Below are 22,947 nucleotides of genomic sequence, written 5' to 3'. Positions count from 1 at the left end.
CTTCCTCATCAAGTTGAAGCAAAAGGAAAATTCGCCCCAAATTGGAAGGAGTCGTTCGTTATGACTAGAGTGTTGTCCAATGGTGCATTGTACTTGATAGATATAGAAGGCAAATGTGTAGAAATAGCTATCAATTCTGATGCAGTCAAGAGATATTATGTATGATTTCTTTCTTTGATTGTACTTGTTTGTATTTGGCATGTCTCGAATATTGAAATGACGAAGGCATTTTGTTCTGCTATCTAAACACTTTATCCCTCTTACCCCTTTGAGCCTCATTTATTTTCTTTCATACCCCTCCTTCGGAATCAATAGCAAATATCGGAAACACAAGAGCAAAGACAAGTAAAGAAATGAGAGAAAAAGAGAAAGGGAAAAGAAAAGAGAAAGAAAGAATGAAAAGAGAAAGAAAAGAATGGAAGGAGAAAGAAAAGAATGAAAAGAAAAAAGAAAAAAAACACAACCAAAGGAAAAACAAAAGAGGAAAAGAAGAGAAAGAAAAAGAGAAGAAAAATCACAACAAACAAAGTAATTCCTATGTCATGAACTACGTTCGACCTGATTTCTTTTAAGGATATGTAGGCATCCTCATGGTTCGGTCCCAGCAAAGTAAAAATCCAAAAGTCCCCAAACAAGAAATTGGGGCAGAAGTTGTGGTCGTTATCAGAAATCTGATTCCAAAGATTGTAAATTTGAACCCAATCAAATTGTTTTGAGCTTTTATACCCTTCCTTTCTAAACTCATCCGAAAGCCACATTACGGTCCAAAGAAAGACCTTCTGATCAGTCTTCGGAAAATGCCAAGTCAAGCTGGTAGCGGTGATCTACATCAGGGGCAACTCTCTGGTCCAAAGAGGGAAAAGAAGTCAAAAAATGAGAGAGTCTTATTGGTGAAAACCCTCACGGGCACCGTAAGGCGACGGGAGCTGAGAGAAATCAAAATGAGAGAGTCTTATTGGTGAAAACCCTTATGGGCACCTTAAGGCGAAAGTGAGCTGACAGATAAAGGAATGAGAGAGGTCTGCCGGTGAAAACCTTTCAAGGCACCGCAGGATGAACAAGGTCGGGATTTGAGGTGAAGAAATCAGGTTATGGAAATTCTGGGGCAACAAAGTATGGCAATTGAAAGTTGATTGGTTGGACAGATTGGGCCGATTAATCCAAATTGCATGTCATGATCATTGGTGCCAGCTGTTCCACTCAGATAAGTCTCTTTTCTTTTTCTCTTCAGCTAGTCTTCCAGTTTTGGACTTCCTTATCCTTAACTCTGAAAGTCGTTGCATTTCATTTCTTTGGGTTTATCTCTCTAAGATATTCCCAATATCAGTTCTGTTTAATCAAATAAGAAAGAATTTCAAAGCTCACTACCAGCGTCAAGATTGCAAAGCACAGTGCGGCCAGAGCATACCAAAGATAGCATGATGTAAAAGGGGATAAAATGCCAGCAAGAATTCCACCGACAAAATGATTTGGTAATTTCATGGGAGATGCAGAGGTTCAGTTAAAGGGGTCAGAGATGTGAAACAACAGTTCGGGGATAGAACACTCGGGTCATTCAAGTTATGGGTTTTTGAAAGTCAGTCAGAAAGTCAAACGGTTCAGGGCCAGTTCGAGGAAGCCAGTCAAAAAAAAACAATGCAGCGGAGAGACCTTCAACAAGAATGCCATCAACTAACCACCACATTTTAAAACTGACAAAATTTTCTTTGATTAAAACATGGGCAAAAAATTTTGGTTGTTTCGGAGAAACCCTCCGTGGAGAAAGGCATTCAGCAAACAGGTTTGATTTTTGATTTTCAGGACCCTCCTGGAAAATGGGACCTAGTTTAAATGTTCAGAAATAGCATAATCTAGCATAAATGCATCCCAAAGGAATATAAGTTGGCTTAGAAGTTTGCATGTTTGAGATAGGATTCAATTAGGAGTTTTCAGGACCCTCCTGGATAATGGGACTTAGCTTTAAAATTTCGATTAGATAGCATTATTTAGCGTAAATTTTGTTGTAGGGTAGTATAATTCAGTCATAAAATTTGTCACTCTTAAGATAAAACTTGATTTTTGATTTTCAGGACCCTCATGTATAATGGGGAGTAGTTTAAAGACCTTCTTAGATAGCAAGATATAGTAGAAGTCATGTTTTTAAAAGATATAGCTTAGATTAAAAATTGCCGTTTAGTCAAAAATTGTCAGGACCCCCCTAAATAATGGGACCTAGCCCTTAAATTCTTAGTAATATTTGGTAATATGATTCAGTTTAACACTCACATATGTGCCCAGCTACCAAACTGGGGCAGAATATTTCCTCTGTTTTGTCATTTTGTTGAAGTCAGGAGCCCGCCTGGAGAACATAGGAAAATTTTTCTTTGTTTTGTCTATTTCGTTGAAGTCAGGAGCCCGCCTGAAGAACAAGGGAAATTTTTTCTTTGTTTTGTCTATTTCGTTGAAGTCAGGAACCCGCCTGGAGAGCAGGGAATACATTCAAGGTCAGCAATCAGGAGCACACCTGGAGAGCAGGGAATACATTTCAAGTTCAGCAATCAGGATCCCGCCTGGAGAGCAGGGAATATATTCAAGTTCAGCAGTTAGACAGCCACCTGGAGAAAAGGAAAAACATCTTAGATTACAATTCAAGGCGGCAACAAAGGGATTCCGCGGGGAGAATACAAGGCAACAAGAACCACATGAGTAAGTTTGAAGTTATAAATCGGATATCATAGTATAGTCTAGTTCTTTTCATTTTATCATAGTGTAATAAGGGGATGCAGTAAGCAGTAGCAGCAGCTGCAACAACTGTGAAATCACAACTTCATGGTAGTCCTAGCTACCAAAACTTTCTGAACTACACTAACCTGATTCCTTTTTAGCCAAGGATATGTAGGCAACCTTAGAAGCAGGGTGCGGTCAGATCTTTCAAAAATGCCTCATACGGAGTATTCAAACGGGCAAAATTCGCTCGTATCCGCTCACTTATCTTTGCACGAAAACTCTTCGTATTTTCGGGCAAAGAGGGGCAGCTGTGAGCACGTGATTTTTGCCATATATGAATTATTTCCATAAAATACAAGAAAAATAATTTCTTTTTTTTTCTTTGCAATTTTATAGGATTTTTGTAGAATTTTATTAATTATGTGCATTCTTGTGCATATTTAATTTCCATTAAAAATAAAAAATATACCAAAAATACCATGCATTGAATTTAGATTTGATTTTTACATTTTTTGGAATTAATTAGTAATTACTTGTTTTATAAAAAATAAAAATCACAAAAATAGCTCATTTTACATTTTTCTTCCTTTTAATTTTTAGATTATTGATTTCTCTCTTTTAATTTAGGATTGAGTAACTTTTATAATTTTTATAGTTAGACAATTAGCTTAATTTTACAATTTAGATTAATTTAGGAATTTAATTTAAGAATTTCTATTAATAAAAAAGGGGTCTATTCTTAAAAATTCGAAATTGGGCCAAGTTGAAATTCTGAAGCCCAATTCTTTCACTCCAAATCACCCTAGCCCAATACCTCTCCTTTCTACTTAAACCCATACACGACCCGACCCAACCAAACTCGACCCGCTCCAATTATAACACAAAAAAACGAGACCTAGAACCCTAATCTCTAACACCCCATCAGCGCACAGTGTTCTTCTTCTCCAAGAAGAAACTTGAACCAAGCCCCAAATCCAGTCCAAATTCGGGCGAGTGAATCCCGCATCCTTAACCCACGCGTTCCTCCTTCTCTCCTCATCACCATTTCTAACGGTTTCTGAAACTGAAGATTCTCCTTCCTTTCACTCGCTCGATTTTGAGATAAGGCACGCGATTGGAAGGTCCTAGAGATGATTCGTTGGATGAGTGTGAGGCGTTGGATTGATTTGGTTCAATCCAAGCCCCACATTCATCAGGGGTTCGTTTTATAAGGATCAGATCCGATTTTGAGAAGGAGGATTTTTTTGGAAAGGGACTGGAAAAAAAAGTTTTCTTCAGAGAAGATTTCAGAGAGGATTGAGAGAGATTTCGGAAGAAAATTAAAACTAGTGTTCAAAGTCTTCTTCTTCCTTTCCATTGTTCTTTTTCTTTTTCATATCAGAACAAAAAATATATTATGAAGGTTCCATAATTTCACTTGATGTCAGTTTTATTTAGTATTTCGAAATAATATAGTTTCTTCATTTCGATTCTGGATTTTTTGGTAAAAATAGAAGTTATTTGAGAAGTTCAAGTCTGTTGCTGCTCGAGGGTTGATTTTCAGCTGCTGTTTGTTTTTGGTCGATTTGAGTTATGGGGTCAGTTCAGTCTTCAATTTCAGGTTCCTCCTGATTTCTTTTGTTGTCTTCTTGACTCATTCTTTGATATTCAATTCAAAAATGTGATGAAAGCTTGGGTTTGATCGGTTTATAAGCTATTCGAATCTCTGTTTGCTTTAGATGAAAGTGTTGGTTTATTAGATTTACAAATGGAACTTCAAATTGACTTAGTAACTGTTGACAATGGTGTGAAGTTGCCATTTGATCACTTATAGTGTCATGAACATCTCACTTGCCTGGCCATGTTTAATATGGAGTGAATTCTGAAATTGTTCTTTTACAATTTGAGACAAGTCTGTCTGGTTTCATGTACTAATTTTCTTCTTTGCTGACTGATAATTGCACTTGAGAATTCTCTGTTCTCGACCTAAATTTGTTGGCATCCTTACTCGAGGTTCTGATTAGTTTGTTTCCAATTCTTTTGCTTTATTTTGATGTGATTAAAATATGATAAAGGTAAAATTAACATGGGTCTAGAGTTATGAATTCTGTTAATCCGTTTAGAGATAGATAATGGGAGTTAAGGCCAGTAGAAGCAGATTGTTACAAGTTTGAGCAGCAATGAGTTTATATGAATTTCCCTTCCTTAAATATGTTAGGTGTTGTTGGTCAACCACATTGTTTATGCTCGATTCCTTTCCTAAAGTTGCTTCTGCTCGTTTCATTCCTTTCTTGACAGCATGGACAAAGACTTCAATGCGAATGTTTTAAATGTTCGACATGCCAAAGGCTCACGTTTGTCATTTGTCTTAGTGTTATATCTGTATCATCACACTTCATTTTTTTGGAATGTGAAGGTTCTGTTTGACTGATTCTGATTCTTGAAAGTTAAAGTGCTAGAAGTTTTTGTCTGTGAAGACATTTGGAAGTGAATCATATAATTAGGAGTGGAGATTTGTTTGTGAAGGGAATGTCAATTCCAGCTTTTGCTCTATGAACGTTTTGTGAATTGATAGAAATCGTTCTCCTTGATCATCAGACTCCCAGAAAGTCCACCTATTTAGAAAGTTGCATATGCCTGACATGTACTGTTATTCAAAAGTTTTTTTTAATCCAAAAATGATCCTAAAACAGGTTGCAAGTAGTCTAGTAAGGTAGTTGAACTTTCTAGTAAGTCCATTAGTACTGGGAAAATCAATGACACTCGTTAGCAGCGGCAATTAACTAGTCTCTTTTCTTGTTTCCATGGTTTTTGGGGTTTAGAACTTTGATGAAGTTGGATCCTGTTTTGCTTTTCCTCTTTTATTTTCTAGATACGAGCGAATATGTTGATGTCTCCGCTACAAGAAACTCATCGCTGCTTAAATGTCCTTTTCTTGTGACCATGTTCTTTTCATTATACTTGTAAATTTGGACATTACAGTATCCTTTTAGCATTATTTAGCTAGACCTTTGGGTCGATGATACAGTCGTATGGTGTTGGCAGAGCTGCGTTACAAGTTTGACAATAGAGTGCTATGAAATGGAGTTCAACATCTTGTTTTGGGTTTAATAGGCCGTTAAATTAAATTAGGTCCATATAGTCCGAGGTGTGCCATTAAATTTAATCATACATGGCCCTCGTATTAATTTCATAACTTAAATATAAAAATGACAAATGCTCGTAGTCGCTTTAGGCCCGTTTAATATATCATTGTGATTACGGACACGTTCGCGTGACATAATTACGATTCTAAAAATAAAACCGGAGTATGCGTTCGCACAACTTCGGTCAAACCTTTCTTATATTAATAAAGCATTATTAATTGTGGACATGTTCGCATGACATGATTTTTGACGTGCCAAACAAATGGGTACGCGTGACCTATTTTAAGATAATTTCTTAATTAAAAGAGGCGAATGTACATAGGTTCTAAAAAGAGTAATTAGACAATTTAATCAAGCCAAGTAAGATCAAAGTGAACGTGATAGAACCACGGACCTCGGGAATGCCTAACTCCTTCTCCCGATTTAACAGAATTCCTTACTCGGATTTCTGGTTCGCAGACTGTTGAACAAAGTCAACCCTTTCCTCGATTTGGGATTCAACCGGTGACTTGGGACACCATAAATATCCCAAGTGGCGACTCTAAATCTTTTAATAATGATCCCGATTCGATTGTCCTTTAATTGGAAAAACTCCTTTACGCCCTTCCGGGTGTTGGAAAAGGAGGTGTGACAGCTTATGCTTCTCTATCATTTTCCTTAGTATCTTCTTGATATTCTTATTGGCGGCCTCTACGGCTCCGTTCATCTGAGGTTTGTAGGTTGTAGAATTCTTGTGTTTGATCCTGAAGGTTTCACACATGGCTTTCATCAAATCACTATTGAGATTATCAGTAATGATTGATTCTGGAATTCCGAACCGACAAACGATACGGTCGCGGACAAAGTCTGCCACAACTTTCTTAGTCACTGCCTTGTACGATGCTGCTTCAACCCATTTGGTGAAATAATCAATTGCCACTAGGATGAACCTGTGCCCATTTGATGCGGCAGGTTCGATTGGTCCGATAACATCCATTCCCCAAGCAGCGAATGGCCATGGTGAGCTTGTTGTATTAAGCTCGTTTGAAGGCACCTTTATCATATTTGCATGTATCTGACAGTGGTGGCACTTCCAAACATACTGGATACAGTCCGTTTCCATAGTTATCCAAAAATAACCAGCTCGGAGTATCTTCTTGACTAAGACAAAGTCATTCATATGTGGCCCACTGGTCCCAACATGGTTTCTTCTAGTAATTTAGATGCTTCCTTTGCGTTGACACACCTTAGTAATCTCAAATTAGGAGTCCTCTTGTACATGATTCCTTCACTGTGAAAGAAATTGTTGGATAACTTCCGAAGCATGCGCTTCTAAATAGCGTTTGCGAGCTCTGGGTATTCCCCTTTTGCCAAGTATTCCTTGATATCATGAAACCAAGGCTTTCCGTCTACTTCTTCTTCGACATGAGCACAGTAAGTTGGCTGATAATGGATCTTTACCGAAATGGGATCAATAAAGTTCTTATCTGGATGTTGTATTATGGATGATATGATAGCCAATGCATTGGCAAATTCATTCTGGACCCTGGGGACAAGCTGGAATTTTGTCTTTGTGAACCTCTTTCTCAACTCCTGCACATGACGTAGATAAAGAAGTATCTTAGAGTTCTTGGTCGCCCATTCTTCTCGAACCTGATGTATAAGCAAGTCTGAATCCTCGATCACTAGCAACTCTTGGACGTTCATGTAAATGGCCATCTTGAGTCCCAAGATGCAGGCCTCATACTCAACCATGTTGTTGGTGCAAGGGAATCTGAGTTTGGTAGACACCAGATAATGTTGACCGGTTTCTTACACTAGGACTGCTCTTATGCCAACTCCTTTGAAATTTGCTGCTCCATCGAAAAATATTCTCCAACCACCATAGGATTCTGCAATGTCTTCTCCCATGAATGATATCTCTTCATCAGGAAAATACGTCTTTAAGGGTTCGTATTCTCCGTCCATGGGATTCTCGGCAAGATTATCTGCCAAAGCCTGTCCCTTGATTGCTTTCTGAGTTACGTAGACAATGTCAAATTCACTCAGTAGGATTTGCCACTTGGCTAGCTTGCCAGTGGGCATGGGCTTCTGAAAGATGTACTCCAACGGATCCATCCCTGAAATGAGATACGTGGTATAGGAACAGAAATAGTGCCTCAATTTTTAGCTACCCAAGTCAGAGCACAACAGGTGCGTTCTAACAAAGAATACCGGGCCTCGTAAGGGGTGAACTTCTTGGTAAGATAGTAGATGGCCTGCTCCTTCCTCCCTGTTTCATCATGTTGCCCAAGAACACAACCGATCACTCCATCTAGCACTGCAAGGTAGAGTAATAAGGGTCTACCTGGTTCGGGCGGGACCAAAACTAGCGGTGTTGACGGGTACTCCTTGATTCTGTCGAAGGCCATTTGGTAGTCATCAGTCCATCTGGTAGCGGCGTCCTTCTTCAACATCTTAAAGATTGGCTCACAGATGACAGTAGATTGAGCTATGAACTGGCTGATGTAGTTGAGTCTTCCCAGGAAACTCATCACGTCCTTTTTTGTTCTTTGGCAGTGTCAATTATTGAATGGCTTTAACCTTTGATGGATCTAGTTCTATTCCTTGGCGATCAATGAACCCAAGTAGTTTTCCGGTAGGAACCCCAAATGCACATTTCACGGGATTCAGTTTCAGGTTGTACCTTCTTAGTCTGTTGAAGAACTTCCTCAAATCTTCCATGTGATCAGTGGCTTTCTTGGTTTTGATGATGACATCATCTACATACACCTCGATCTCCTTATGTATCATATCATGGAAAATGGTAGTCATGGCCCTCATGTAGGTGGCCCCTGCATTTTTCAAGCCGAACGACATCATCTTGTAACAGTACATTCCCCACGGTGTAATGAAAGTCGTTTTCTCAGCATCTTCTTCGTCTATCCAAATCTGATGATATCCAGCGAAGAAATCTAAAAATGATTGCAACTCATGCTTGGAGCAATTGTCGATCAGGATGTGTATGTTCAGCAAGGGGAAGTCGTCTTTCGGACTGGCCCGGTTGAGATCCCGGTAGTCGACACAGAATCTGACCTTCCCGTCCTTCTTTGGTACTGACACAATGTTGGCTAGCCATGTTGGGTATTCTACTACCCTGAGAACCTTGGCTTTAACTTGCTTAGTGGCTTCTTCCTTGATTTTCAGACTCATGTCAAGCTTAAACTTTCTGAGCTTTTGCTTTACCGGCGGACATGTTGGATCGGTTGGCAGTTTGTGAGCCACAATAGATGTACTCAGACCAGTCATGTCATCATACGACCAAGCGAATATATCTTCATATTCCCTTAGAAATTCTGTGTATTCCTTTTTTTCTGATGGTGATAAGTGGACACTGATTCTCGTCTCTTTGACGTTCTCTACATCTCTCAGGTTAACAATCTCGGTCTCATCTAGGTTGGACTTAGGTATGTTCTTAAAATTTTCAACCTCTTTAACAATCTCTTCCGGTATGTCATCTTCCTCTGAATCTATGTCCGTTTGTTGCGTTGTCTCATTGCATGTCACAGTCATTGGTTCATCAAGATAAGTAATAGTAATGTTGTATGAGTAAAGTAATGAGAGAAAAATAATAAGAGTAAGATTTATTGAGAAAATGCTTTGCTAAATTCCATAACTATTTTGAATATTAAAGATCTTATTGCGAAAATTCAAAAATGCGAAAGGAAAATCAACTAGTAAAAATGAAAGATAATGCATGATGCTTTGTTTATCCTTGCTACCCCGAGGCTTTCCGGGCTCTGGTGGTTCTGATGGTCCAATTGTTGAGGCATGCTCCTCGGCTTATAGCCTGTATGGAAGGGCCTTCCTCCCCTCCTCCGTGAAAATGACACAACAATCCATGTCATCATCTTCCACGAATAAATTCCTCATTGCTACCAGTGCTTCCTCTTCTTCCGACCCATATATAACATCGGCTGACTGGAAAGTCTGTTCCAAATGGGGTATCGGCTACTCCAGTGGGTAGTAAGGGCCCTGCCATGGTGGCGACCAGTTGTTGAACTCTTCCCAAGTGTACTCGTATCCCAGACCGAAAGTGGTGCCATGCTTCTTCAGCTTGATAGGTTTGGTGATTCCTTGGAGTTTCTTGCCAAGTCCCTTGCCAGGTTCATATCCGCTCCAGTTCAATATGTTTTCGATTCTGTTGTCCCACTATTTGTCCTTATCAACGGCGTTAACTCGCTCGATGTGGTGATAGGTCTCTCTGCCTATCCTTCTTCTACCTCCGATTGCTGGGATGGTTTGGCAACTGTATATGGGATTGCTACCGTCGTTGTGAATGATTACCTCTTGGTGATTCCACTCAAACTTCACTGCCTGATGTAGGGTTGATGCTACAGCCCCAGCGACATGAATCCAAGGCCATCCCAAAAGCAAGTTGTAAGATGTCGGCACGTCTATTACTTGAAATTCAACATCAAACCAAGTAGGCTCCATCTACAAACACAAGCTAATTTCCCCAATAGTGGACCTTTGGGAACCATCGAAAGCTTTGACATTGATGGCCCCGTCCTTGATCTCATGCAGCCCCTTTCCCAATGTCCTGAGTATTACCAACGGACAAATGTTGAGGTTGGACCCTCCGTTAATCAGGATTCTGGGGATGAAATAATCATCGCATTGCACAATGATGTGCAGCGCCTTGTTATGACTCAACCCTTCTGGTGGCAACTCATCTTCATGAAAAGTGATCTCGTGACTCTCCAATACCTGCCCTACCATGTTTGCCATTTCTCCTTCAGTGACGTTGCTTGGTACATATGTCTCACTCAGCATCTTCAACAAGGTGTTCTTATGTGCATCGGAGCTTTGCAGCAAGGCTAGGATAGAGATCTGTGTCGGTGTTTTGTTCAATTGATCAATGACTGAGTACTCCTTTGCTTGTATTTTTCTCTAGAGATCATCAGGCTCAACTTCAGTGATAGTCGGCCATCTAGAGTCCTGCTTGCTTGATTCAACCAAATGTTCCGGGGTGTATACTCTGTCGGTTCTTGTCATACCATGTGTCGCGACTGCTTCTACGGATTTGGCTTTCCCTTTCCTTCTTGCCTCGGCTATGTAGTCCCAAGGGATGGCCTTTGTATGGAATGGTGTTATAGCCGACATTGCTACTGGAATGGGAGCCTTTACCCCAAACGGAGCATGTATTTTGGACGGTAAAACCGTAGCTTCAAACGGCGCGGGTGTGTTTGCTGGAGACCCAAACTCGACCTCAATTGGTGTTGGTATCTTTGTGGGGGAAGGCGCTTCAAACTCAAGTGGCATGGACATATTCACATCGGTGTCCTCAGAAGGCTAGATCTGGACTACAATCGAATTAAGAGTGACTGTCGGTTTCTTTGGATCGTCACCTTCCGCGATCAAACCGATCGATCCCTTGGGTTCCCAATCATCTTCTATCTCAATCATGTGAACACCTCCACCCTTGTGGTCGGGCAGAGGGTTGTTGCAGACATTCAGAGTAGGCTCCTTTGCCACAATAATCTTGTTATCAATCAGTTCCTGGATCTTATCTTTCAGAGAACGACATTCATCAATGGCATGCCCTTTCATGCCGGAATGGTATGCACAAGATTTATTTGCATTGACCCATTGGGAAGGGTTTTCAGGGGTTATAGTAGAGATGGGGGTGACATAACCAGCAGCTTTGAGCCTTTCATACAGCTGGTCAATTGGTTCAGCAATGGCGGTATATTGTTTGGAAGGTCTACTGTCAAAATTCGGTCGGGGTCTAGGAAAGTTTTGGTGAGTGGGAGGTGATTGATAGTAAGAGGGTTAAGCATTGTAGGCTTGGTAGACTTGTGCGGGTTGGGAATATCTGGGTAAAGTAGGCTGATATATGGGAGGTGGAGGTGATTGGTTAGTAGGTGGTGGAGTTTGGTAAGAGGGCGAGGGTGCTTGGTAATTTGGAGTTGGTTGATATGTGAGTGGAGGCATCGGGTAGGTTTGGTATTTGATAGGGGATTTGGTTCTCTGTGCAACTATTATGGCACTCACGTCCCTTTTCTTGGACGTGCCACCAGACTGTAGAGCCTTGTTGGTAGCCTGCAAGCCTTCAAAGTTTGTGACCATACCACTTTTGATGCCTTCCTCGATCCTCTCACCTAGCTTGATGATGTCGGAAAATTTCTGGCTTTCAATCAGCATCAACCTTTCATAGTACTGTGGGTCTTAGCTCGGATGAAAAAACCTGTTCATTTGTTCTTCTTCTAAAGCCGGTCTGACCTTAGCAGCTTCTGATCTCCAGCGAGTAGCATGCTCGCGGAATGTCTCTGAGGGTTTCTTCTTTAGGTTCTGGATGTATAACACATCTGGCGCATTTTCTGTGTTGAACCTAAACTTGTCTATGAAATCGGACGCCATGCTTACCCAGTTCGACAACTTCTTCGGATCTTGGTTAATGTACCAAGACAGAGCATCTCCCTTCAGACTCCTCATGAAAAGTTTCATTCGTATCCTTTTGTCCTTTCCTACTCCGACCAGCTTGTAGCAGTATGTTCTTAAATGAACTCTCGGATCTCCTGTACCATTGAACATCTCGAACTTCGGAGGTTTGTACCCCTCAGGCAGTTCAACATCGGGTTGTATGCAGAGATCTTCATAGTTTAGCCCTTTAATTCCTTTGCTTCCTTCGACACCTTGAATTCGGCTAGTCAATTTCTTAAGCTCTTTAGCCAGACTCCTGATGAGTGAGTCTTTATCATCAGACTCGGGTGTGCTTGAAATGGGTTGGGTGGAGTGTGACATGGTTTCTACGTAGATGAGGGTGTTATGAGTGTGGAAATAGTCATTTGTGAAGTTCACCAGTTCTGGGATGAGCAGTGGAGTATTGTTGGAAGTATGACAGGTATTGCAGTGGTGGTGAGGAGCGGGATGGTTTTGTGGTTTTGGGATGTTTTGTGGAGGTGTTGTTCTGAGCATTAGGAAAATTGACATCTGGGGTGGTGAGGGAAAATTATAAGCTCGCCAAGTTCCGGACCTGATCAAGTTCCTCCTGAAATTTCAACAGTTTCTACTCGAGTTGGGACGCACTTTCTTTGGAGACCTGAATACCATGAGTGACCTCTACCCGTTCAGTTGAGTTGTTCAGATCCTCCATCTTTTCTTTGTTCTTGTTTTTGACAGGACTTGGAGGAGGAGTGGGTGGAGGGCCCTTTGATCTTATGGAATATGATGACGATGCCAGAGTGCACGAACTAACCTTGGGGGAGGGGAATAAATAAACAAAAAATAAAAACAAAAAGGTAACAAGTCAGTGAGGATTATAAGAAAAAATATTGCGATATTTAAACACATACTGCAAGAATGTAAATCGTGTCCTAATTTGGGGAACCTCTTTGTGCTTGAGGTAGGCCTAGCGACAAGTCAATTTGGAGATCTTATAATGCTAAATGCCTTATTTTATTGATAAAAAGTAGACGAATCCCAAAACGACGCTAAATAATGGGAAATAAAATGTCACTAGTGGCCATGGGCCTTATTACATTCATAAAACAAAAAGTAAAGACTCCTATCTACTTGGTCCCAGAAAAACCTTCCCCAGACTCAGCATTTTTGGCTCCATCGAACAGCTTCACCAGCTGTAAAGTCCCAGCAGCAAGTAGGCTCTAGCCAGGTGTTCACCTTCGTTTCCCTCAGCATTCTGACAGTCCTCGATCCTCTTGATGAATTTCTTTTCCAGCTCCACTATACCCCATTCCAAGTATCCTAGTCATTTGTTGGCGCTGACATCCATGTCTTTCCATTCTTCAATCATCTTTTGGTGGGCTTCTTGAATCTCGCGGTGTTCACTTTCACATTCCCGAATCCTCTTGCGCAGTTGGTTGTATTTGACCTGTGCTTCAGCCCTTTCATCGATGATTCTATGACTTGGAACAAACCCAGGTTGGCCTAGACCATTGTGATTGTCCTCCAGCCATCCTGAATAGTATGGGGTGCAGCCAGCATGGTATCTGTCTGGCTCGATAGTATCTCTCCCCATGATGATCTTACAATGCCACATATGCTGAGCTTGGCACTTATAAGGACTGTCATCAGCTTGGAAGTCGGCCCAGAAGTGACTTATCTTGTCGACCCTTGGTATAACCTGTTTCCTACCAGCCAGTCTCATAACCTGGAGAGGGACATAAGGGTAGGTTCCTCTCAAACCGATCAGTATCAGAAATGGTGCGTCCCTGGATCGGGCGATGAACTCTTTATTAGGGAACCACTCGAACATCTATTGTATTTGATCCTCAGTCAGATTTTCAAACAGCTCCACCCATCCTTGACATCTTCTGGCTGAGCAAACATGTTGGGCATGTAGTTCATTCGCCTTGGTTGATGGAAGGCTATATGATCGTCCCAGTCTCTATGCTGAATCTCTTGCCGATATTCACCTTTTTGGAGATGCTCCATGAGCCAGAGTTGGAGTAGCAAGTTGCAGCCCTCGAAGTGTGGGGCTCCTTGTTGACACTTTTCCAGGGCTCGGTATATCTCTGCGATGATCATGGGAACTATGCTAAATGGTTGTCCCCCAATTCCCTTCATCAAAGTTTTGGTGACCATGGCTAGCCTGGTGTGGATCCTTACTTTCTTCATTGGAAACACCATCATCCCCAAGAAACAGAGCATGAAGACAAAGACCCTTCGGTGAATAAGCCCCAACGATGTAAGGGCAAACTCATCCGGATAAGTACGGTAGGATTTGCTGTGATCGTACCTTTCATACAAATAATCAAAGGGAATGTAAGACTCCTTCAAACATGTCAAGTCTGGATTTTTCTTTAGGCCCATCATTTTGAGGAAACCTCTACCCTTGCAATTTTCCGGCATTAACAAACCCTGAGTCTCCCATGGTATACCAGTCAATCCTCCTATTTCCTCTAGCAGGGGTGTCATCTCAATCTCCCCGAAGCGAAACACAGACCTATCACAGTCCCAGAACAGAGTAGCAGCTTCTATGATTTTGTTGTTGGGTTGGACCTCCAAGAGAGAAGGTAGATTTCCTAGGTATTTTTGGACAAGAATCTGATCACTGGAATGAAGATCCTCCTACCAGCTTAGCAACCTTGGGTGGATGTTTGTGACCATACCGAATCTGGGGACTTCGTGTCTCATGTTTCTGCAAGACAAAAGGGTCAGGCCCTTACCCCCACCAGACTCGACTATTAAATACCAATAATTGGCATAAGAGCATTTAATTCTCCAAATAAATGTACAGAATGTGGTAGTGTCCGTTTGGGTTTTTTGGAAAACCCAGTGGACTTTGGACGAGGCTGTCTTAAAGAGTCATTATGCGGATAACATAACTGACTCGGCTAAGTTTGACCATGATGCATGCACAAGTAAACAGAGTAAGGTTTCTATGGGGTATTAGACTGGTACCTTTGAGCGGACAACTCAAGAGGGAAAGGCACGGAACCGTCGACTACACCGTTGATCGACTGATTTTACCGCAAATATGCCTTTGCCAAATTTAAAGGGTGAAGATATCGGAAGAGTGCAACCACTCATTATAAGAGTTGTTATGGTATTTGTTTGGCACAAGTGTAATATGATGTTGAAAACATGTTTATGCAATGATTAAACAAGTTGTCACGTATTTGCACGCTCATAAAGTAATAATTACAATAATTTAAAACAGTCATAAAGGAGTGCAGTAGAGGAAAGCAATAAAGGAGACAAGGGAAAGAAACAAGAGACGAGTCAGTTTCACAATTGAAAAGAAAATTGAATGCTTAAAAGAAATAAACAAATAATTGCGCATTAAGAAGCATAAATCACAATAATAGTCTGAAATGGTAAAAGCCTAAATGTCCCCAACAGAGTCGTCATGCTGTCGCGCCCCCTTTTTTCTCACGAAATAGGGTTTATGACATTGACAACTCTTTTAACGGGTATTAAAAGAGAAGAGTCGTCACCTAATGATTAAAGTGCATTAGGACACTAAGAAGAGTTTGATTTAGGAAAATCAGAGATCGAGTAAGGGCTTGAAATTATCTCGAAAGGAAGGTTTAAGGCACCCCTCAGGATCCACTAGTGTGGTTCCCGGTCATACTATAATTGTGACTTTAAGTAAGCAAATAAGAGTTTCAAATAGGAGGGATTTTTCACATAAGGGTTGAAAATAGATAAAATTAAAATAAGTGAAAGGCAAGATGAAATTTGAGAAAAATGGTTTAAAATTTTGTAAGGTAAACAACGAAATAAACAAGTAAAGGAAAGGGGGGTCCTAAGTTTATAAATAATATGGATCACCCCACACAATGTCCGGTAATCGCTCCTCGATGAGGGGTTATACGTGACATTATCGCGTGGTCATCACATCCATATCTACCATTTCTCATCCCGTTAAGGTGTTAAAGCGCGGAATAGTCTCGTTTACTTATTGCATCCTATTACCCGCCCCAATTCTATCAGCCCCGGAGGTTCTTGGGACTACTAATCCTATAATGGTGGAAAAGTTGGCTTATTTGTGGTTTCAAAAGGTATAAATACTAAGGCAACAAACAAAACATATATAGCAAGTATTTGAAAAACACATAAACAGGTATGGCTCAAATAAACCTCCTCAAATCAAAGAAAAGCATCTAGTTTAGCATGTCTTGCATGTACTGATTAGGGTCTGATTAAAACTTAAAAGGGGAAAGCAGGCTGATTTATCACATATTTTCAGATAAGAAGTCCGAATTAGACCTGCCCGCTGGTCGTAATTAACAAAAAACTGGTGCAGTCATAATTTTTATCCTAAGGCTTGCCTAAGTGTTAGACGAAACTTATAGGCATGATATCTACTAGTTTCAGAAAAGATGAAGTGTACTGATTTTAGAAGAGGTCGTCAGTTATTCAGGGAAGACGAGTTTTGACAAAAGATTCTGCAGATGTTGGACAGTGATATTGCCGATTTTAGACTTATAGGTGAACGAAAACGTTTCATACTAGGTTGTTAATTCCTATAGGCATTCTTTCTAGGCGTTGTTGACTTTAAAAACATTGTTATTGACATGCAAAAATCCTATAGGCAAGTCATCTATATGCAGCTAGCTATTTAACTCCTATAAACAGGTTTGCCTAATGACAGATGCACATGTGAATTGCAGGAAGTCCTATAGGCATGTTATCTATATGATATGCATAATTTCAGAAATGACTTATAGACATGGTCTCTATATAATAGAGAAGTGCAGAAACCTATAGACATGGTCTCTATATAATGCAGAAGTGCAGAAACCTATAGACATAGTATCTATATGAAATACAGAAGTGCAGAAGTATAATGATTCCCTATGAACATGATATCTATATGAAATGCATAAGTGCAGAAGTATAATGATTCCCTATGAACATGATATCTATATGAAATGCAGAAGTGCAGAAGTATAATGATTCCCTATGAACATGATATCTATATGAAATACAGAAGTGCAGAAGTATAATGATTCCCTATGTACATGATATCTACCCTTTTGCAGGCATGATTCCCTCCCTTTTTCACTAGTCATTCCCAATATTTATTACAAGTTATTACAGCCCGGAATGAAATAAGAAAAGCAAAATTAAAAGTATAACCAAGGGGAGCCTAATTCAGACTCCATGTCTAAAATATGAGATGAACCAACTCTAAAGATCATGATCCAAAGCCTTTCTCTCATCTTTGGATGTGTCAGAGTTCCCTAAGAGCCTCATATAGACTCCGGGCAGTGCTCACACCCAAATGTTACCAGATTAAGAACATAGTGCAGTGTGGAAGGGCCAACCCTCAAGTGTCCAAGTTTAGAGGGAACTCAAGGTCCCAAGGCAAGGCTCACAAGAGGGGGAAAAACCTAGAAGCTAGGAGAGAGTGCAAGTGCAGAAGTGAAATTCTGAAAGGGGAAAGGGGGGAAAAGGGAACAACTTAAAAATCAGTGCATATAGGAGTATAGAGGAGTAGAGAATTTGCAAGAACACAAGAGAAGCAGGTTGATGGGCATACTCAGCAATGGGATATGCTGGCACACCCTCCAGCCTGTTAGAGGTTAGGACCTCACTAGTTCAGAACTCAAGTCATGGGCAACTCATGTTGCCATACCCTAAGTCACCACTTACAAACACATATGGGTAATGGGGTAGGGAGCAAAGATTCATAGTAGAAACAAGCAGTAGAACATAGGCATATTAAGTTAAATATTGAACTCTACATAAGCAGTAAGGTAGCCATGGATATAAAAACTTTATGTAAACACATTGGGGTGATGCTGAAACTAAAATTAGGACATACCGATATCAGAGAAAATAAACAAAGAGAAAGCAGTAGTCTTGTAAAGCCAAAGTACAAACGAGCAATCAGAATGCTATGAGTTTAGAAGAGAATTGTGAAGTGTGAAGTGTAGAAGTATTGAATTGAAGGTGTCCTAAAGTGCAGAAGGGTCGTGCCCTTTTATAGTTCAGAAAGCAAGCAGAAATAGGTAAGAAAAATAGTTTGGAAATCAATTACACAAGGTCTCCCTTTAATTAAGGGATTCTGATTTCAAACGGGCAAAATAATTAAGGAAAGAGGTCAATCAAACACTTTTCCAGAGCAGTACAAGAAGGGTAAATACATAGAGGTTTATTTAAGGACAAAGTCTTGATAGTACACGATTTGTGCAAATAAGAAAAGGAAATCAGTTAACAGCTAGTAAATCAGAAATTGAGGATTTCGTATGAATGAACCAGGTCAGAAAGATGGGAATGATTTCGACTTAAGGAAAATCAGTACCAATCAATTAAACTTATTAAAAGGAATTCTGAATCAATCACAAGTTGGAAAACCATTTTGAAGAAATATTCTTCATATATAAAAGCACACAGACACGTTAAACATGAAGAAATTTGTCATGGTATTCAATAGAAGAGTCTAGTGTAGGAGAATCAAAATTGTGTGCAAACAAAAGAAGTTCACACTTAGTTCATAGACCCAAAAATAAGTCTGAAAGAGTCAAGGGTCCTCAAACAAAACCCTAGTTTGATCATATGACCAAACTCGAAGGAAACCTCCAAATTCTAAGGTTTTCGACTCGAGTCAAATACAGAGATAAGGAGGAAACAGGCTCAGAGATTTTGAAAGAAGACCAGCAAATACAAATAATATTCAAAGCAGACAGCGCGAAAGAGCATAATGAGAGAATAGTCACGACAATAAAAGAAACGTGTTTAAGTAAACCTTTTAGAAGGGACTTAAATAGAGTTCGGTAGAAGGCAAACAAAACTTAAGAACTCAGTAGGAAATACATACAATAGAAGAACACAAAAATACCAGAAAAGCATAGCAAAAGATCATATAGGAAAATACAGCTAGATAAACATACGAGCATGGCACAAAACACAGTAGAAAACAAAGCACGGAAGAACATGCATGATAAAGAAAAACATAAGAACACCGTAGAAGAACATGTGTGGTAGAAAAGTAAACATAAGAACATAGTATAGACAAATGCACACAAAGAAAAGAAGAAGAAAAGTCAGAGAAACATTTTAAGCTTTTCAGAAAAACCCTAAATCGGAAAGAAGTAATTTTTGAAAGAAAAATTAGGGAAAACGTTTAAAAACTCAAGTAGAGCACAACTATAGAACAGATTTAAGAAAACAATCAGAGAAAACCTCAAATAGCTAAAACCTCGAATAGCTAGGGTTTCAGAGGAACCCTAAAGCGAGAAAGGCTTAGAAAAGGTCCGATCTGAGTTAGATAAGTCAGAAATAGGCTCATAATGCTTGGATATGCCGGAGCAAGGCCGGAGAGGCCATAGAACCTTGAATCGGAGAGGATCTGAACGGACACCATTGAGGTCAGACCTCGAAACTTCGAACACCAAGTGTTTAAGAGCAGAGGGAGATGAGTTTAAGCCATCCATGGCCTGAGAGGCCATGGATTCCGGTGAGCTGAAGGTAGAAGACAGTGGGAGATGATTAGGGTTTCAAGAACCTTCGAGAGATTTTGAGAGAGGGGGGGTATTCAGAGGCGGCTGATAGAATGAAATGAGTTAGGGTTAGGGGTGTGGATGGATTAAAAAGGAAAGGGAAATCGTGGTTGTTGATCAAATTGATCAACGACCTGGATTAAAAGGGTTTGGGTCGGGTAGTTTTAAATGGGTTAAGGGTTGGGTTAAATGGAATTGGGCTCGTCCAAAATTGGGTTTGAAATTGGGTCAATTAGGGGAACCAATTTTGACTATAATTGAAACAAAATGGGCCAGATTTTAAATAGCCACTGTTTTTATAAAAATAGTAAAATGACTTCTGAAAATAAATTAAAGGTACTGAGTCAATTAATGATATATAAATATTAATTAAAAAATATTGGAACCAATTTCATAATTATAAAATGCTATTAATCTTAAAATAGGCTAAAATTGTAATTATATGCAATTTAGCTTATAAAATACCAAATAAATTTGTAAAAATGTATAAAATTTACCCTAGCTATATTTTGGTATAAATATGAGAATAAAGTAAGTTATTCACTAAAATGATAATTTTGGGAATAATTATTGGTTTTTGTACTGCTAAAATGGACAATAAATCAGTTTAAAAATCTTTTAGAAATTAGGTAAATATTGAAACACTTGGACATACTTATATATGCATATATATGCTATTTTGAAAGTATTTGCATGTAAAAATACATAGGAAAAAATTGGGTATCGACAGTCCTACAACGATGTGACTGGTTTAAGCACATCCATAGTAGCTCACAAGCTACCCACCAATCCCATGTGCCCATGGGTAAAGCAGAAGCTCAAAAAATTCAAACTGGATATGAGTTTGAAGATAAAAGACGAGGTCACCAAGAAAATCAAAGCCAAGGTTCTCCGAGTGGTCGAATACTCGACTTGGTTGGCCAACATTGCGCTAGTTTTGAAGAAAGATGGGAAAGTTAGAGTATGTGTGATTACCGAGATTTGAACCGATCAAGTCCCAAAGATGATTTTCCGTTGCCCAACATACACATACTGATTGACAACTGTGTCGAGCATGAGCTCCAACTTTATGGATTGCTTTGCAGGATACCATCAGATCTGGATGGATGAAGAGGATGCCGAAAAGACATCCTTCATCAAACCATGGGGGATATACTATTACAAAATGATGTCGTTTGGTTTGGAGAATGCTGGAGCCACCTACATGAGAGCCATGATAGCCATCTTCCATGACATGATACACAAAGAAATAGAGGTGTACGTGGATAACGTTATCATTAAATCTAAAAGGAGTTCGGATCATATAGCAGTCCTGAAGAAATTCTTCGACTGGCTTCGAAAATACAATTTAAAGCTGAATCCTGCAAAATGCGCCTTTGGAGTCCCTGTTGGAAAACTGTTAGGATTCATCATCAATCACCCAGGGATTGAGTTAGACCCATCAAAAGTCAAAGCTATCCAGGACTTTCCATCTCCAAAGAATAAGAAAGATGTGATGAGTTTTTAGGGAGCCTCAATTACATCATCCGCTTTATAGCATAATCAACTGTGATATGTGAGCCAATCTTCAGAAATGCCGAGGAAAGATGTTGCAACAAGCTGGACTGAAGAATTCCAGAAAGCCTTCGATAAAATCAAGGAGTATTTATATAAACTACCCGTATTGGTCCCACCAGAACTTGGAAGACCTCTACTGCTTTATTTTTCCGTGTTAGATGGAGCTTTTGGTTGCGTTCTTGGACAACACGACGAAACTAGAAGAAAGAAGCAGGCAATATATTACCTAAGCAAGAAGTTCACACCTTATGAAGCCCGGTACCCCTTGTTGGAATGCACCTGTTGTGCTTTGACATAGATATCTCAGAAGTTGAGGCATCATTTCTGTGTATACACTACATATCTCATATCAAGGATGGATCCGCTAAAGTACATCTTTCAGAAACCCATGCCTATGGGTAAGTTAGCAAAATGGAAAATATTGTTGAGTGAATTCGACATCGTCTATATAACTCAGAAGGCAGTTAAAGGGCAAGCATTGTCAGATCATTTGGAAAAAATCCTGTAAATGGGGAATACGAACCATTGAAAACATATTTTCCCGAAGATGAGGTGTCATTCGCAGAAAAAGATATCACCGAGGCGTATAATGGTTGGAGGATGTTCTTTGACGGAGCAAAAAACTTCAAAGGAGTAGGCATTAGAGTTGTCTTAGTATCAAAAACTGGTCAACACTATCCGGTATCCGCAAAACTCAGGTTTCCATGCACCAACAATATGGCGGAGTATGAGGCCTGCATCTTGAGACTCAAGTTGGCCATTGACATGAACGTTCAGGAGCTTCTGGTGATTGGAAATTCATATCTTTTGGTGCACCAGGTTCTAGGGGAATGGGCTACAAAGAAAACCAAAATATTTCCATATTTGCACTATGTACAAGAGCTGATCAAGAGGTTCACAAAGATAGAATTCAAACATATTCCGAGGATTCAGAATGAGTTTGCAGATGCGAAGATAGAATTCAAACATGTTCCGAGGATTCAGAATGAGTTTGCAGATGTGTTAGACATTGTCTTCCATAATACAATACCTAGATAAGAATTTCATCGATCCTATCCCAATTGGAATTCATAAGCAGCTAAAGAAGAGATTGACGGAAATCCGTGGTTCCATGACATCAAGGATTACTTGGAGAAGGGAGAATATCTAGAGCACACTACCCATACTCAGAAGTGCACACTTCGAAGATTAGCCAACCATTTCTTTCAAAGTGGAGGAATTCTATATAGAGGGACTCCTGACCTGGTATTACTATGGTGTGTCGATGCTAATAAGGCATCTAGGTTGCTCAAGGAAATACATGTCGGAACCTGCGGATCCCACATGAATGGCTTTGCTTTGGCCAATAAGATATTAAGAGCAGGGTATTTCTGGATGACTATGGAAACAGACTGCATCAAGTATGTTCAGAAGTAATGCCAGATACATGCTGATATGATACGAGTACCACTCTATGAACTCAATGAAACAAGTTCACCTTGGCCTTTCTCCTCTTGGGGTATGGACTTCATCGGACCAATCAAACCCGCTGCTTTAAATAGGCATAGGTTCATTCTAGTGGCCATAGACTAGTTCACAAAATGGGTTGAAGCTGGATCTTATAAAGTTGTAACTAAGAAGGTTGT

General features: G+C 40.0%; 2 protein-coding genes across 2 annotated transcripts; one reads left to right on the top strand and one right to left on the bottom strand.

Annotated features, from left to right (window-relative positions):
- Positions 1 to 7,142: 7,142 nt before the first annotated feature.
- LOC138870033 (uncharacterized) lies at positions 7,143 to 7,529 on the bottom strand. The gene has a single exon (XM_070147533.1). It carries the CDS (start codon positions 7,527 to 7,529, stop codon positions 7,143 to 7,145), a length of 387 nt encoding a protein of 128 aa, XP_070003634.1.
- Positions 7,530 to 21,338: 13,809 nt separating this feature from the next.
- On the top strand, positions 21,339 to 22,360 carry LOC138870031 (uncharacterized). Its single transcript, XM_070147515.1, has 2 exons — positions 21,339 to 21,580; positions 21,808 to 22,360. The coding sequence occupies exons 1-2, from the start codon at positions 21,339 to 21,341 to the stop codon at positions 22,358 to 22,360; spliced, it is 795 nt and encodes a 264-aa protein (XP_070003616.1).
- Positions 22,361 to 22,947: the final 587 nt, after the last annotated feature.

The sequence above is a fragment of the Nicotiana sylvestris genome, chromosome 1 (assembly GCF_000393655.2).
Source record: "Nicotiana sylvestris chromosome 1, ASM39365v2, whole genome shotgun sequence".
Taxonomy (NCBI): Eukaryota; Viridiplantae; Streptophyta; class Magnoliopsida; order Solanales; family Solanaceae; genus Nicotiana; species Nicotiana sylvestris.
The sequence above is the reverse complement of the archived record's forward strand: the minus strand, read 5'-3'. Positions and strand labels throughout refer to the sequence as shown.

Excerpts from the sequence above, each read along its gene's own strand:
- LOC138870033 (XM_070147533.1), bottom strand. The coding sequence starts at position 7,529 with ATGGCCATTTACATGAACGTCCAAGAGTTGCTAGTGATCGAGGATTCA.
- LOC138870031 (XM_070147515.1), top strand. The coding sequence starts at position 21,339 with ATGCCGAGGAAAGATGTTGCAACAAGCTGGACTGAAGAATTCCAGAAA. Across the intron at positions 21,581-21,807 it reads TTCACACCTTATGAAGCCCG|ATCATTTGGAAAAAATCCTG; the intron begins GTACCCCTTGTT and ends AAGCATTGTCAG.